At 40.0% G+C, this 14,756-nt stretch overlaps 1 protein-coding gene across 1 annotated transcript in view; it reads left to right on the top strand.

Moving 5' to 3' along the window:
- The window catches only part of cdhr2 (cadherin related family member 2), a 112,382-nt gene extending 98,810 nt beyond the window's left edge, over window positions 1–13,572 (top strand). The window contains exons 27-31 of the mRNA XM_041194386.1: window positions 1,895–2,016; window positions 5,037–5,150; window positions 8,433–8,510; window positions 9,787–9,859; window positions 13,420–13,572. Of these exons, the coding sequence (XP_041050320.1) occupies window positions 1,895–2,016; window positions 5,037–5,150; window positions 8,433–8,510; window positions 9,787–9,859; window positions 13,420–13,572 (540 nt within the window). The remainder of the gene's footprint in view (window positions 1–1,894; window positions 2,017–5,036; window positions 5,151–8,432; window positions 8,511–9,786; window positions 9,860–13,419) is intronic.
- The last annotated feature ends 1,184 nt before the right edge of the window (window positions 13,573–14,756 follow it).

The following is a 14,756-nucleotide window of genomic DNA, read 5'->3' as shown; positions in this document are numbered from 1 at the left end:
TTCAACCTCACTGTTAACCACCTGGCCAATCTTTGTGTCATCCACAAACTTACTAATCCTACCCCATACATGGGAGTTTAATACAAAACATGCCTACGTAGAGCAGGCCACGCATGGCATGGAGAGTGACAAACAGGAATGTGACCTCCAGCAAAAAGAATGAAGTATGAAGCTGCTTTCAAGGTAAGAGTTGTAACACTTGCTAACTCATCAAATAACTGTGCTACAGTGGTGGAATTTGGTGTTAATGAAAAACTCACATGAGAATGGAAGAAGAAGGAATCCACCCTGAAGATGCCCAAGACTGAATGCACCATTAGAACAGGGACCAGCCACAAGCCTGATCTTGAGAAGCATGTATCAGAATGGGTCCTTATAAAATCGTCAGAATGGTTACATGGTCACCAGAAATGCAATGTGTATTTACGCACTTAAGCAGGCCAAATCAAATCCTGAGTCCAGCAAAGATTTGAGACTAACAGCTATGTGGTGTAGCCACTTTATAGAACAAAACAGTCCAGTGTTGCAGCAAAATACTAAGATTGCCCAGACACTACCAAAAGACCTCAATGCCAAAATTAGCAGTTTCCAGCAATTCATCATCAGACAGTGGCAAAAACATAGGTAACCGTTAAGTCACATAGGCAACATGGATGAAATACCAAATGAATTTCAATGTCCAGCAACTAAACTTTGGAGTGGAAATGTTCAAAAACAGTTCTGGTGAAAACAACGGGACATGAGAAGACAAGATACACGGTGGTACACTTCCTTCTCCTGCACCATTATCTCTGGTGTCCCTCAACAATTTGTTCTTGGCCCCTTTCTAGTTCTCATCTACATGCTGCCCTTCGGTGACATCAACCAAAAGCACAGTGTTAGATTTCACATGTACATTGATGACACCCTGCTCTACCTCACCATCACCTCTCAACTCCTCCACTGTTGCTAAATTATTAGACTACTTATCTAACATCCAGTACTGGATGAGCAGAATTTCTTCCATTAACTATTGTAAAGACTGAAGCCATTGTTTTTGGTTCTGCTCCTAACTCCATACATATGACAACAGTCTGAGGCTAAATCAATCTGTTTGCAACCTTGGTGTCATATTTATTCCAAGATCAGCTTATGATCCTATATTCACGTCATTAGTAAGCCTAGGCCCTAAGCTCTGGAATTCCCACCCATATATCTCTCCGCCTCTCTACTATGCTTTCCACCTTTAAGACGCTCCTTAAAACCTACCTCTTAGATCAAGCTTTTGATGGTCTGACCTAACATCTCCTTACGTGGCCCAGTGTCATATTTTGTTTTATGATGCTCCTGTGAAGCGCCTTGGACATTTTATGATGTTGAAGGTGCTATGTAAGTATAAATTGTTAATTTCACACTTCCCCACATTATAGTCCATCTGCCACTTTCTTCCTAATCTCTTAACTGGTCTACATCTCTTTTCAGCATCTTTGCATCCTTCTCAAGTTTACTATTTCACCTAACTTTGCATTATCAGCAAACTTGAACACATTAAACTGAGTTCCCTCATCTAAGTTATTGATGTAGCTTGTAAATATCTGAAACCCAAGCACTGATCCTTGCGGCTCCCCATGAGTTACACCCTGACATCCCGAAAATGACCCATTTATTCCTACTTTCTGTTTTCTGTCCTTCAACCAATCCTCAATCAGTCTCAGGTGGGGGGATTGGAAATTGTGATCCTGAATCGAATGTGGGAGAATTGGTTCATCCGTTGAAATCATTGTTAGGATTTCTATTGTGGCCATCTCCTATAGATTTCCATCCCATTTATACTTGACACATGAATTTTTTGGTTCACTTGCTATAAAATTAATTCTAATGTTAACATGGTGTCACTGAATTTTGTATCTTTCAGAAAGAACCAACTGAACCTACTGATCCCGAAAGACCGCTTCTTGCTACTATAGGTGGTTTAGCAGCAGCTTTCGTTATTGTGTTAGCCATCATGATTACCATTGTGGTTTGCAATCGTCAAAGGTATTTGTACCAGCATCACACAGATCATCAATGGAAATCTACATGTGCATTCTTTATAAAAGGTTTTATTTAAATCCTCCCAATGGCTCAGTAAGTTTATCCAGTGAGTAGTTGATCTATTGGAAGATTTTAGGATGGATCCCTGGTTTTTGCTGACTTGCTAATGTCACTTACAACAGGAGGAGTTCCACAGTCAGCCTACTTCTGCTCCTCCAGGCCCACAAAAATAATTCCAAACTTACCTTGGCTCCATTAGTGTGGAACTGGTCTGAATGTGCATGGCATGCACCCTGCCCATTTCCAACCTAAATTGACTACCAGGGTCCTAAGACCCCAATTTGTATATTAAAACCATCTGAGACAGGTTGGTGCTTTGGCATCCAATGCTGAGCCCCTTTAAAAATGTTGCTGGCCTCTTCATCTGTATAACAGGCAGTGGGGCGACCATTCTGAGGCAGTTACTGAGCTGTTAATGAAAAGCAAAAGAAGTGACTCCCACAAAAATATAACAAAATTCTCTCTTTGGGTCTCTTCTTCCCACTAGGTTGGGCTGGCAGGAAAACCACAGTGGTTTTTCCTTGCAGGCCTTTGACTAAAATGGCATTGTGTTAAATTTCTTTCGTAATGCAAACTGTTTTTACGCCCCATTTGCCTGCTTAGAAGAGCAAGTTAAAAACAGAAGCAGTGGGCTATGTGAGAGATCTCGGTGGGTGAGTTGCATGGGTGATTTTAACTGCCTCCCCACATATTCGGAAGGGGTATAATTGCCCCTAATGTTTCTGTTCCTTACATGGCTGGTTTATCGGTCAGGATTTACTGGTGTACAGTGTTCCACTGTATACATAATAGAATATAATAACACAATGTCACCTACACTACAGAATGCTACTTTAAAAATGATCATTGAGGAAATGGTAGGTGATAACTTCCTGACTCCCTACTGTGAAAATATGCTTCCAGACTGCAGCCTTCTGATCATGTACAGGCTGACACAGGTGCTGTGCTGAAAGTGTCACTTTGCAGTGATTAATCATGATTCATATATTAACACCCAAAAGGCAGGCCAATCTGTTGACAATAGTTAGAGCTGTGGTTGGGCGATCTGAGGGTATTCTGACTGGAGCAAGTACATACATCTGAGTATTTGATAGAAAGAAGACTTGATTCAGATTCCAGGGCTTCTCCCAATTGCCCTTACAATCCTGTACTCCTTCATATGGCCAGCTAGACCATTTTCACGAACAATTATGTCTTTAGAAAATGATTATTTTCAGAATTATTTCAATTCACATACATTGTATGAAAGAGATCTTTGCATTGTTTGGAATAAATTAATGAGTTTTACCAAATATGTACAAAAATGCTAAAAATGGCATATGTTTTTATTTTCCTGGGATATTAAATTCTTGCTAGAGTAGTTTTCCGAGGACATTAATTGACCTCAGTATCTCACCCAAATGGCCATTCTTTGCGTTTAACATTACTTGATTATAAGGTCAGTACAGTCCCAGGAGCCTAATTGATCCTTTATAGCTCACCCATCCAGAGTTAAAAAAGTTATAGACTTCTCCTCACTCAGCCATCCAGTTAGCTTCTGAAATAATATGAGGCTTTTACTTGGAGAATGTATACATACTAAGCAATACCCTTCCCTAAATAACACTACATTTATCTGTACTATAAAACATTTGTCAGATATGAACCCGTTGCATTTCAACCTGTTTGCAATTATTTTTCTCATCCAAGATCCTTACACTATGACATATCTTTATGTCGCATGCCAGTTTGAAGATAGTCAGTTTCATCCAGATTATTGATAAAAATAGTGCAAGACAACTACATTAAAGTACATTAAAGTCCTGAGGGACTTCGCTACTGACTGGTTTCCACAAAGAACCATGACTATTAATAATTGTGGGACTCAACCTTATTGAGTAACTTTTTGTTTGACACCTTGGAAAAGCTTTATGAAAATCAAGATACACATTGTTAAGTGGATTTCTGACATCCACCAATGTTATAACTCCCTCAAAAAGTTTAACCAGGTTGATAAGACAGGATCTACTTTTCCAGAAGCCATACTGAAATTCTCCAGTAACCTCTATGTTGTCAAGGTGATTGTATGGTGTATCTCGAAATAATCCTTTCTAGCAACTTGCTTGCAACCAAAATCAAGCAAATAGGCCTATAGTTTCCTTGTTCTGACATTGTTCTGCCAGATATAGGCGCAGCATGGGCATCTTGCTAATCCATGGGAACAACCTCAGTGTAAATGGATCTCAACACACAGACTGGATATCTTTGAGCACTCTCTAATGAATGCCATCAGGGCTGTTTTGAGGTCTATTCTAGCCAGCACTATATCTGCATCCATTTTGAGCCTTTCAACCTTAGGAATCTATGTTGTATTACTGGTAACTCAGCAACATTATCTTTATTCAAGACTGACACGAAGTAGCCACTTAATACGTAATATAGAACCATAGAAAAGCCTATCTTGTCCATGCCAGCCCGACGACACCCAGGTGCCCTTTCTAATCCCACCTTCCTGCACCCAGCCCATAGCCCTGCAGCTTACAGCACTTAAGGTGCAGATCCAGGTACTTTTTAAAAGAGTTTAGCGTTTCTGCCTCTACCACCAACTTGAGCAGCGAACTCCAGACACCCAATACCCTCTGCGTAAAAAAAGTTCTTCCTCATATCCTCCCTACACCTTCTGCCACTTATCTTGAATCTATGACCGCTGGTTCTAGAATTCTCCACCAAGGGAAACAATTTTATCCTGTCCACTCTATCTATTCCCCTCATAATTTTGTACACCTCAATCAAGTCACCTCTCAGCCTTCTTTGTTCTAATCTCTCCTCATAGCTAGTCATGTTAAATGTACGTTCACTTGTGTAAGATAGAATTTGAAATACGGTGAAAGTGATTGAACATGCATCTGGTGTACAGGATATGCATTTGATCTCTTCTCTGTTGTTTATATAAAAACTATGTTGTCTGAATATTCATTCCACAGTTACAAAAGGAAAATAAAATCAATGACTGCAATGAACACAGCTAAAACAATTACAATTGATGCACAGCAGAGTGGGCCTGTTGTTCCTGGTACAAACAAATATATTTTGGAAGGGTAAGTGAAGAAAAACTGCAGCAAAAATAGCTTTAATGAGAGAAAGAGGAAACATTTACATTTATATATGGTTCCAAGAAGCCATTCCTTTTTAGATAGTTTACACATTTTGAATGCTGCATTTTATGACATAACAGTGGAATGTACAAATCTTTGTGGCAGCAATTGTTTGTGTGGTTTTTGGCTAACTTTCTCAATTCGTCCTTCCCTTAGGCCTTAATGCCTCGGTGGTGTTGGGAACTCAACCCTAGTCTCTGGTAACCAATGGCAGGCAATAGGATTATGGGGGGGCTTGTAGTTGTTCTTGTCCAGTCTTTATTCCCATATAGAGCCATTTACCTTCATGTGGCCATATTCCTTTAATGGTAGCAATCAACTTTTATAAACTGTGTTTTAGGTCAAGCTCACTCTGGGCTGGGAACTTGCTCACGCTTGAAAATGAAGCTAACTCTGCAAAAGCAGGTGTTGTCCATATACTAATGATCATCATACATTACCCAGTGAATGTTTGATCGGAGATCTAATTGGAAAACCTATCTCAATGGCTTCTTCACTAATCCTGATACAAACACTGATTTGGCTTGGCCTAAATAGCCAAGTGGTTATGGCACTGGGCTTGTAACCCCAAGATCAAGAGTTCAAATCTCACAATGGCAAACTATGAAACAATGTAACTTCATCTGAATAGGACCAGATGGAAACATGTTTGTACTCGAAAGAGTTACAGACTACAGCCAGCATTAGCTTGGCCTAAATAGCCAAGTGGTTATGGTACTGGGCTTATAACCCCAAGATCAAGAGTTCAAATCTCACAATAGCAAACTATGAAACAATGTAACTTCATCTGAATAAACAGATGGAAACAGGTTTGTACTCGAACGAGTTACTAATGGCCTGCTCTTTCACAAAACTCTGAAGTAGACAGTAATTTTTGCTTGGCCTAAATAGCTAAGTGGTTATGGTTCTGGGTTTATAACCCCAAGATCAAGAGTTCAAATCTCACAATGGCAAACTATGAAACAATGTAACTTCATCTGAAACAGATGGAAACGGGTTTGTACTCGAAAGAGTTACAAGGCTTTCTTGGCCGAAATAGCCAAGTGGCTATGGTACTGGGTTTGTAACCCCAAGATCAAGAGTTCAAATCTCACAATGGCAAACTATGAAACAATGTAACTTCATCTGAAATAACAGATGGAAACGGGTTTGTACTCGAAAGAGTTAAAGGGCAGTCCCTTTTAGCTTGGCCTAAATAGCCAAGTGGTTATGGTACTGGGTTTGTAACCCCATGATCAAGAGTTCAAGGCTTGGCCTAAATGGCCAAGTGGTTATGGTACTGGGTTTGTAACCCCAAGATCAAGAGTTCAAATCTCACAATGGCAAAACTATGGAACAATGTGACTTCATCTGAAACAGATGGAAACAGGTTTGTACTCGAAAGAGTATCAAGAGTTCAAATCTCACAATGGCAAAACTATAAGGGGAGTCATGGCCGAATGGTTAAGGCGATGGACTACAAAATCTATCGGGGTCTCCCCGCGTAGGTTCAAATCCTGCTTAGTTACAGTTCCGTTTACTCCATCAGTTTCAAAATTTAGGCTTGGCCTAAATAGCCAAGTGGTTATGGTACTGGGCTTATAACCCCAAGATCAAGAGTTCAAATCTCACAATAGCAAACTATGAAACAATGTAACTTCATCTGAATAAACAGATGGAAACAGGTTTGTACTCGAACGAGTTACTAATGGCCTGCTCTTTCACAAAACTCTGAAGTAGACAGTAATTTTTGCTTGGCCTAAATAGCTAAGTGGTTATGGTTCTGGGTTTATAACCCCAAGATCAAGAGTTCAAATCTCACAATGACAAAACTATGAAACAAAGTAACTTCATCTGAATTGGAACAGATGGAAACGTGTTTGTACTTGAAAGAGTTACATGGCAGAACATAGTTTCAGGCCAAACCATTGGCCAATTGAAAAAGGAGGTTCTTAACCCCTGGAGCCCAGTGATGTGATCAAGAGTTCAAATCTCACAATGGCAAACTATGAAACAATGTAACTCTGCGGTTGCGTCATCTCTTGGTACCCAGAAGATGAGGGCAACTGGAATAACGTACAGAACACCCTCTCTCACCAGACACCATCCGTCTTCATCAAGAGTTCAAATCTCACAATGGTAAACTATGAAACAATGTAACTTCATCTGAAACAGATGGAAACGGGTTTGTACTCGAATGAGTTACAAACACTGATTTGTATTGTTTGTCCAAATTCGCCTTTTGCGTTCACACGTTATAATTCAACCATGTGTAATATGCGGAAATGTAAGATGTTTGATCACTTTTTATTACATAAGGGCAATAATTTTTAAGTGGACATTGGTATTTTGTGGTAAAATGAATTGTGCAGTCTCAACTCTGGAATATAGGAACAGTGAAGAATTAATAAACTAGTGAGTACTATTTCATCATGTTACTAATTTTATTGAAAATGTAGTTGAGTTTAAAGTTAAGAGAACTGCTTTGCACTTAGCATTACATTTTTTGCAAGTACCCTTTAACATAGGAACATTAGTAACAGGAAACACAATTCAGCCCCCTCAGGCCTGCTCTGCTATTGAATTAGATTTTGTGATCTGCACCAACTCCATCTCAACTCCATTTTCCTGCCTTTGCTCCACATTCCTGGATACCCTTACTGAACAAAAATCTATCAATTTCAGACTTAAAAGCTCCTATTGTCCCAATATCCACAGCCTTTTGTAGGAAAGTGTTCCAAATTTCTACAGCCCTTAGTGTGCAACAGTTCTTCTGACTTAGCTCCCCAGTGGCTTAACCTTAATTTTCAGGTGTTCCCTTGTGCTTGACTCCCTCACCAGAGGAAATAGTTTCTCGTTATTTACTCGATCAGTTGTTTTCACATCTTAATTGCCTATACTCAAGGAAATACAAAACAATTTAATGCAACCTGCCCTCATAATTTAACCCTAAACTCCAGTAACATCCTAGTGAGTTTATGCTGCATGTGCTTCAAATATCTGCATATCCTTTCAGAGGTGCCGTGCTCAAAGTTTTCAAATGAGGCTACAAACAAAAAAGATTAACTGTAATGATTTTGGTAAACCAACTGTGAATAATTATTCCAACAGAAAGCGTTTAAGAAATTTAGGGGGAAAACAAAATTGTTGACTATTAATGGTAAAATAAAAATCTGAAAGAAATGAAGTAAACAAACCCAATTTTATGTTACAATTCCATGCATCATTTTTTATTCTTTTTTCTAGTGCTAATCCAGTATGGAACACTGATATTACTACTTCTGCAGACCTTGGTTTTGAAGAAGCTAATTCAGACAGTGCAAGGTAAAATTTAAAAACACAGCTTTTGCGAATTTTAGGAATCTACTGCTTATCTGGAGAGGGGAAAGGGGAGCTATATGAAGGTCAAAATAATTCCATGAAAATCTGAAACAATCCCTGAGAATTAATATTGATATAAAGGAGGAGATTTGCATTGATGCCATTGGATGGAAACAGGGTATTAGGGCTCAAAAATGGGGGCCACCATGTTCCCACAATGTCAACTTTCAAAGGACTTAAGCTGGGCAGCTAAAATATCTGCCTGTATCAGGCAAAGTCATGCATGGATTTGAAAACCCGGATGAAAATTTTAAAATCAAGGTATTGTTTAGCGTGGGGGACCAGTTTAGGTCAGTGAGAACAGGACTTGATGCAAATTAGGACCATGGGCAGCAGAATTTTGAATGAACTCAAGTTTATAGAGGGTAGAATATGGGAGGCCAGCCAGCTGTAGATTGGAATAGGCAAGTGTAGATATAATAAAAGCATTGATGAGCCTTTCAGCAATACATGAGCTGAAGCAGGAGCATAATTGGACAGTGGATGGAGGTGAAAATTGATGGTCTTAGGCTCTGCCTCTTTGGGTTTTCCCAATTCAATGAACCTTTTATGCCCTGAGCACCCCCTCTCATTCTCCACCACCTGCATCTGCCTTGATTCTTACTGAGTCAACTTCTGGATATCCCAATGATGGCAGGCTGTTGGTGAAACACCCTTTTTGCCACCTGAGGCATACTGGCAGTACGATTATAAGGTCTTTCCCTCAAAATGGACTAGTGTCTCATTAAAATCAATCCAAAATGTGCAAATGATTTCCAGAGGAGTAGAACAATCTTTCACTTTTTTATGTGTAATGTATTATTATATAGCAGTTAAGAAGTGGAATGGAAACTTCTTAACTCTCTTTGGAGGTATAATGGTATACCATAGAGCATTTTCATGGAGCATATTCTGTAGCCTAAGATAATAGTGGAACATAACATATCATGCAAATCTGCATTTTGATACAATAAGAATTCTCGTTATGGATCTCTGAATTTTGAATCTAGGTTTTATTTCTCAACATGACAGGCTATTCCAATATTAGTATTCTTGGAATTAATTCTTAACTATAATGATTGGAGCATACTAAAGGAGTTGGTGGATTTGATTTGGATTGTACAAATTGGGACAAAACTGGGTTAATTCTAATTGGTTCACATTTATAAATAACAGAGCTTGAGAGACAAGCTTAATTTTTTTGTCCATTTCGTAAGAATGAATGTTATATTTCTTGCAGTATTAATTCTTTGGATGAGAATGTGGTTGATACCTTGTTAGAAATGCCAACAAAGAAATCAAGCCAGTTAGAGGTAAGTTTAAAAACATCCCTCAAAATGTGTTATACAAATATGTTCATATTTGTAGTATGGAAGTGAAAAATGAAAACTCCGAAGTGCAACAAAGTTAAGTGTCTGTTTTGATATCACAATCTGACTGTGCTTAATTTAATAGCAGTACAAATGTGGCTCCAAGATGTGTTTGTTTTTATCAAGATTTGAACAATGATCTGATGAAGTATTTATGTACATTAAGTGTTACTGCTATCACAACACAATATCCATGTTAATCTCAATGCATCTAAACGTATTAAACTATTCGGAGACTTTGCATCTCAAAAGACTGGGTGATACAAGGGTTTTCAGCTCTGTCCTTTCACTTCTGGACCAGGTTCAAATCTACAATGCTCTATTGTCTGTTGTCTATATATAAGGGTCCTACATTACAGCAGTGAATATACTTCAGAAGCATTGTATAAGAAATGAAAGATTTAAAAAAATCTTTCTTGCAAAAGGAAAATCTAGTTTGTATCAATTTAGCAGTTACTAATGTAGACCCACAGTGTAAAATTGCCCTAATTTTATACCAAGTCATCTGTATCACCTATAGATGCCACAAGGTTGAATGGTATGAGAAAAAGAAATGTCATCTGCTTTAATAGGGTTTCTGTTGAAGGCAAAAGAGAAGACCCTTTATTGCTGTATCTAGCCCATTCTATACCTGGTTTGGAATGCTCGAGGCTGACATATTAGGCTGAATTTTATGCAGGGGACTGGGGTGCTTGCCTGCACTTGGGCTGGTTCACCCCACAGTCATTAAACAGCCGCTGGGCCTTTAATTGACTTGAGGCAGGATATCTGTCCCCAGCTTGTCTCAGCAACGCCGCTGGGAGTTGTAGCCACAGGCTGGACTACAGCGTATCACCTGAGGAAGAGGAACTAGGAGCCTGGAATCAGGTGACAAAACATGGTCAAAAAAGCTGAATTCAAGAGGTGGTGTGAGAGTGACTGTCCTTGTCATGAAGGCAGCATTCGACCGAGTGTGGCATCAAGGAGCCCTGGCAAAACTGGAGTCAATGGGAATCGGGGGAAAACTCTCCGCTGGTTAGAGTCATACCTAGCACAAAGGCAGATGGTTGAGGTCGTTGGAGGTCAGTCATCTCAGCTCTAGGACATCACTGCAGGAGTTACTCAGGGTAGTATTCCTTGGCCCAACCATCTTCAGCTGTTTCATCAATGACCATCCTCCCATCATAAGGTCAGAAGTGGGATGTTTGTTGATGATTGCACAATGTTCAGCACCATTTGCAAATCCTCAGATACTGAAGCAGTCCATGTCCAAATTCAGCAAGACCTGGACAATATCTAGGCTTGAGCTGGCAAGTGCCACACAAGTGCCAGGCAATAACCATCTCCAACAAGAGAGAATCTAACCATTGCCCCTTGACATTCAGTGGCATTACTATCACTGAATCCCCCATTATCAACATCTTGGGGTTACTATTGACCAGAAACTGAACTGGACTAGCCATATAAATACAGTGGCTACAGTGCAGGTCAGAGACTAGGAATCCTGTGGTGAGTAATTCACCTCCTGACTCCCCAAAGCCTATCCACTATCTACAAGGCACAAGTCAGGAATGTGATGGAATACTGTCCACTTGCTTGGATCAGTGCAGCTCTAATAAAACTCAAGAAATTCCATCCAGAACAAAGCAGCCCACTTGATTGGCTCCCTGTCCACAAACACTTACTCCCTCCACCACCAACAAACAGTGGCAGTAGTGTGTACCATCTACAAGATGCACTGCAGGAATTCACGAAGGCTGCTTAGGCAGCACCTTCTAAACGCATGAGCACTACTATCTAGAAGGACAAGGGCAGCTGATACATGTGAACACCATCACCTGGAAGTTCCCCTCCAAGCCACTCACCATCCTGACTTGGAAAGGTATTGCCATTCCTTCACTGTCACTGAGTCAAAATCCTGGAACTCCCTCCCTAAAAGCACTGTGGTTGTACCTACACCACAGGGACTGCAGCAGTTCAAGAAGGGAGCTCACCACCACCTTCTTAAGGATAATTAGAGATGGGCAATAAATGCTGGCCCAGCCAGCGAAGCCCACATCCCATAAAGGAAAAAATATAAAAATGAGTCTGGGGTCTTGCTGTGGCCAGGTTGGCAGACCCTGGCGAGGCAGTTGGGGAGCCAGGTTGGACAGGGCGAGGGTGAGAGGGGAAATGTGGTGGGGTTGAAAACCTTGAGGGGGGGTAACCTCCAATGGGCACAAGTTCCCCAAACAAGAGACAACACACCACCACCACCAGCATCAGGCACCCCCCCCCGCCCAAAGCATCCCCATGGTCCAGCCACTTGCTTTTACTGGGCAGTCAGGATGTTTTGTGGAGAATTGCAGCAACATTTGGAGAAAGGCCTTAAGTGGCCATTAATTAGCCAGTTAAGGGCCTCAGTGCATCTATGGGTGAGCGATCTTTTGGATGCCTCCTCCTCTATGGGTAAAATACCCAACAAGGTAGATAGGCAACAGGCATGCGCTCTACATGGCACCCAATTTTATCCCCTTCCCCCACCGGCCATCCCATCACCTGGGAAGGGGGGCGGGGGGGGGGGGGTCGGTATAAAATTCAGCCCATGGTGCCTGAAATAAGAAAGTGTTCAATTTTGCAGTACAAACATTTCTAACATTTATATACACAAAAATTCATCAAAAGTAATAAAATGCTACAAGTATGAACGTTTTTGCATTGGAGTCTGAAAGTATTTCTTCTTTTGATGCTACACATTTAGTGAAATTTCATCCCTAGCTAAATGTGGTCCCTGAACTACTTTTAGGGCTCAGTTGAAATACCACAATATCTCTGGTGAGAGTCTGATGGAAGCTACTGGAAAACAGCAGAGATTCAGCTGTACCAGATTCCTGTTGACTCTGAGACTTCTTGGTTAGCCTTGTAAGTAGTAGAACCTCCAGCCAAACCCAATGAAGGCAATGATGAAAGGTGGTGGCATCAGGGTAAGAGACTCCAAGAGAATCTACTTTCCTGACTTATAGGGGACCTACCATAACACTGGAGGGCAATATGCCAGTTGAAATGAGGTGCACCAGTATCTAGAAGTGCACAGCAAGTCCCACTGGAGGCGCCTAGAAAGTGAATTAGCCAAGACCCTAAAAAACAAGTCTAGCTTTAAAAAAAATTGCAGCACCACCACCCTCACCCAAATCTCCCGTCTCCCCTCCATGCACCCCCCCCCCCCCCCCACCTCCTCCACTCACCCCTTCCCCTTGCGCCATCTTCTGTATTTGGGATGGACAATTAGTGTGGCCTTGCCAGTGTTGGCAGCATCTTGTAAACAATAATAAAAAGTAAGATGAATTATGTAATAAACGAAAATCTGTGACTCTCATGATACCTGTGACAAAGGTGACAGCCAGGGATATTACACAAAGGCTAATAATTAATAAGCTGGATGGAGCATTGTGGATATTTTTCTCAACCTGCCATTAGAAAAGTAAAGATTATTTTTTTTCTCTGGCTTCCTGGTTTAAATATTTACATTTTCTTTCTTGCACAAGATGACAGAGAAAACAATTAACAGTCACTCAATTGATGAAAAGGCCAAACCTCTGAGTGCTGCACTGGATGACCATGACAACAATAAAGAGAAAACATCAGGGAAGTCTGGGGATGGAATTCACAAGTCTACACTGAACTGCACTGATATCTGAGCATTAGACTGGGTGCCTTTGACTCTTCATTCCGTTTTAATTTAAACCAGCATTTAAAATCTTTAAGGAAAATGGAATCGGTTGATAATATTTAGCATGTGCCTTTGCTAGTTAATGTTATAATACATGTTGGCATGTTTTAACACCATTCTTTATTCAATGTTATTTATTGTGCTGTTGATAGCACCAGTGAAAACTGTACGTTTTGTTTAAATAGCAAAAGAACAAAGTTCCATGTATGGAAGCAGTTAGCAGTAACATGGCTAGTAATGGGATGATGCCACTTGTATCCTGTATGATTAAATGCCTCTACAAAAGATCTCAATCATCCATCATTTTTCTAGTTTGAAAGATCCTGCTATGAATTCTGTTTAACCATTTATTTGTTAAGATTTTGTCCCTTGATTTAAAACAACCTAAATTGATTTAATAAGGACTATTGTGTGGAAAATTGTATAAATTTCCAAAAAATTCAATGTTTAAATTCCCCTTCAACATTAATGCAGGTTGATTCATGTAAAAACCATAAAGTGATGACCTCCAAGAACAGCACAGCAATGAGGAGAGATGAATCATTACCTTAGGTTTTAGAAATTGTGAGGAACTAGCTAAGTGCTGGGAGGAGGGTTATGTGATAAGAGGAACAAGATAGTGGCTGGAAGGTGGGTAACTTGCTAGACATGTCTATTGGAAAAACATGCTTCAGCAAAGAGAGAAGTAAAAGGACAGGAGTATACAACAGTTTCTTGACATTGAGAACTTCACATTTGTTCATTATGTTTACAAATTATTTTAGGAGAATAACTGACTAGGATATTGGTAACAACTCAATAAATGAGGGAGAAACTGAACCCTGGGAATGAGAGAACAGCAACATTATAGTTAGAAGGATTCTGTAAAGTGACAGTTGATCTTGGAGGAAAAGGGGAGTCTAGCAGACAGTAAAGAAATTGTTCTGACAGGTTGGGAAATCTATCTTATTTCTATAGAAGAGAGAAAATTCTCAGTTCTTTTGCAGAAATAAAACCTGTTGGAATATGTTTGTAAGCAGTTTTAGTTATGCATCTATTTAATATAGGAGAAGTTTTAGTCATGTATGAAATAATGCAAAACCTACGATTTTTTTAAATTAAGGTTGTGTAAATACAATTGAATGCATATTTTATTCCAGAAGGAACTATGAC

Source organism: Carcharodon carcharias, chromosome 8 (genome assembly GCF_017639515.1).
Source record: "Carcharodon carcharias isolate sCarCar2 chromosome 8, sCarCar2.pri, whole genome shotgun sequence".
NCBI classification, from domain to species: domain Eukaryota; kingdom Metazoa; phylum Chordata; class Chondrichthyes; order Lamniformes; family Lamnidae; genus Carcharodon; species Carcharodon carcharias.
Note: the sequence above shows the minus strand (reverse complement) of the source record. Positions and strands in the feature narration are given on the sequence as shown.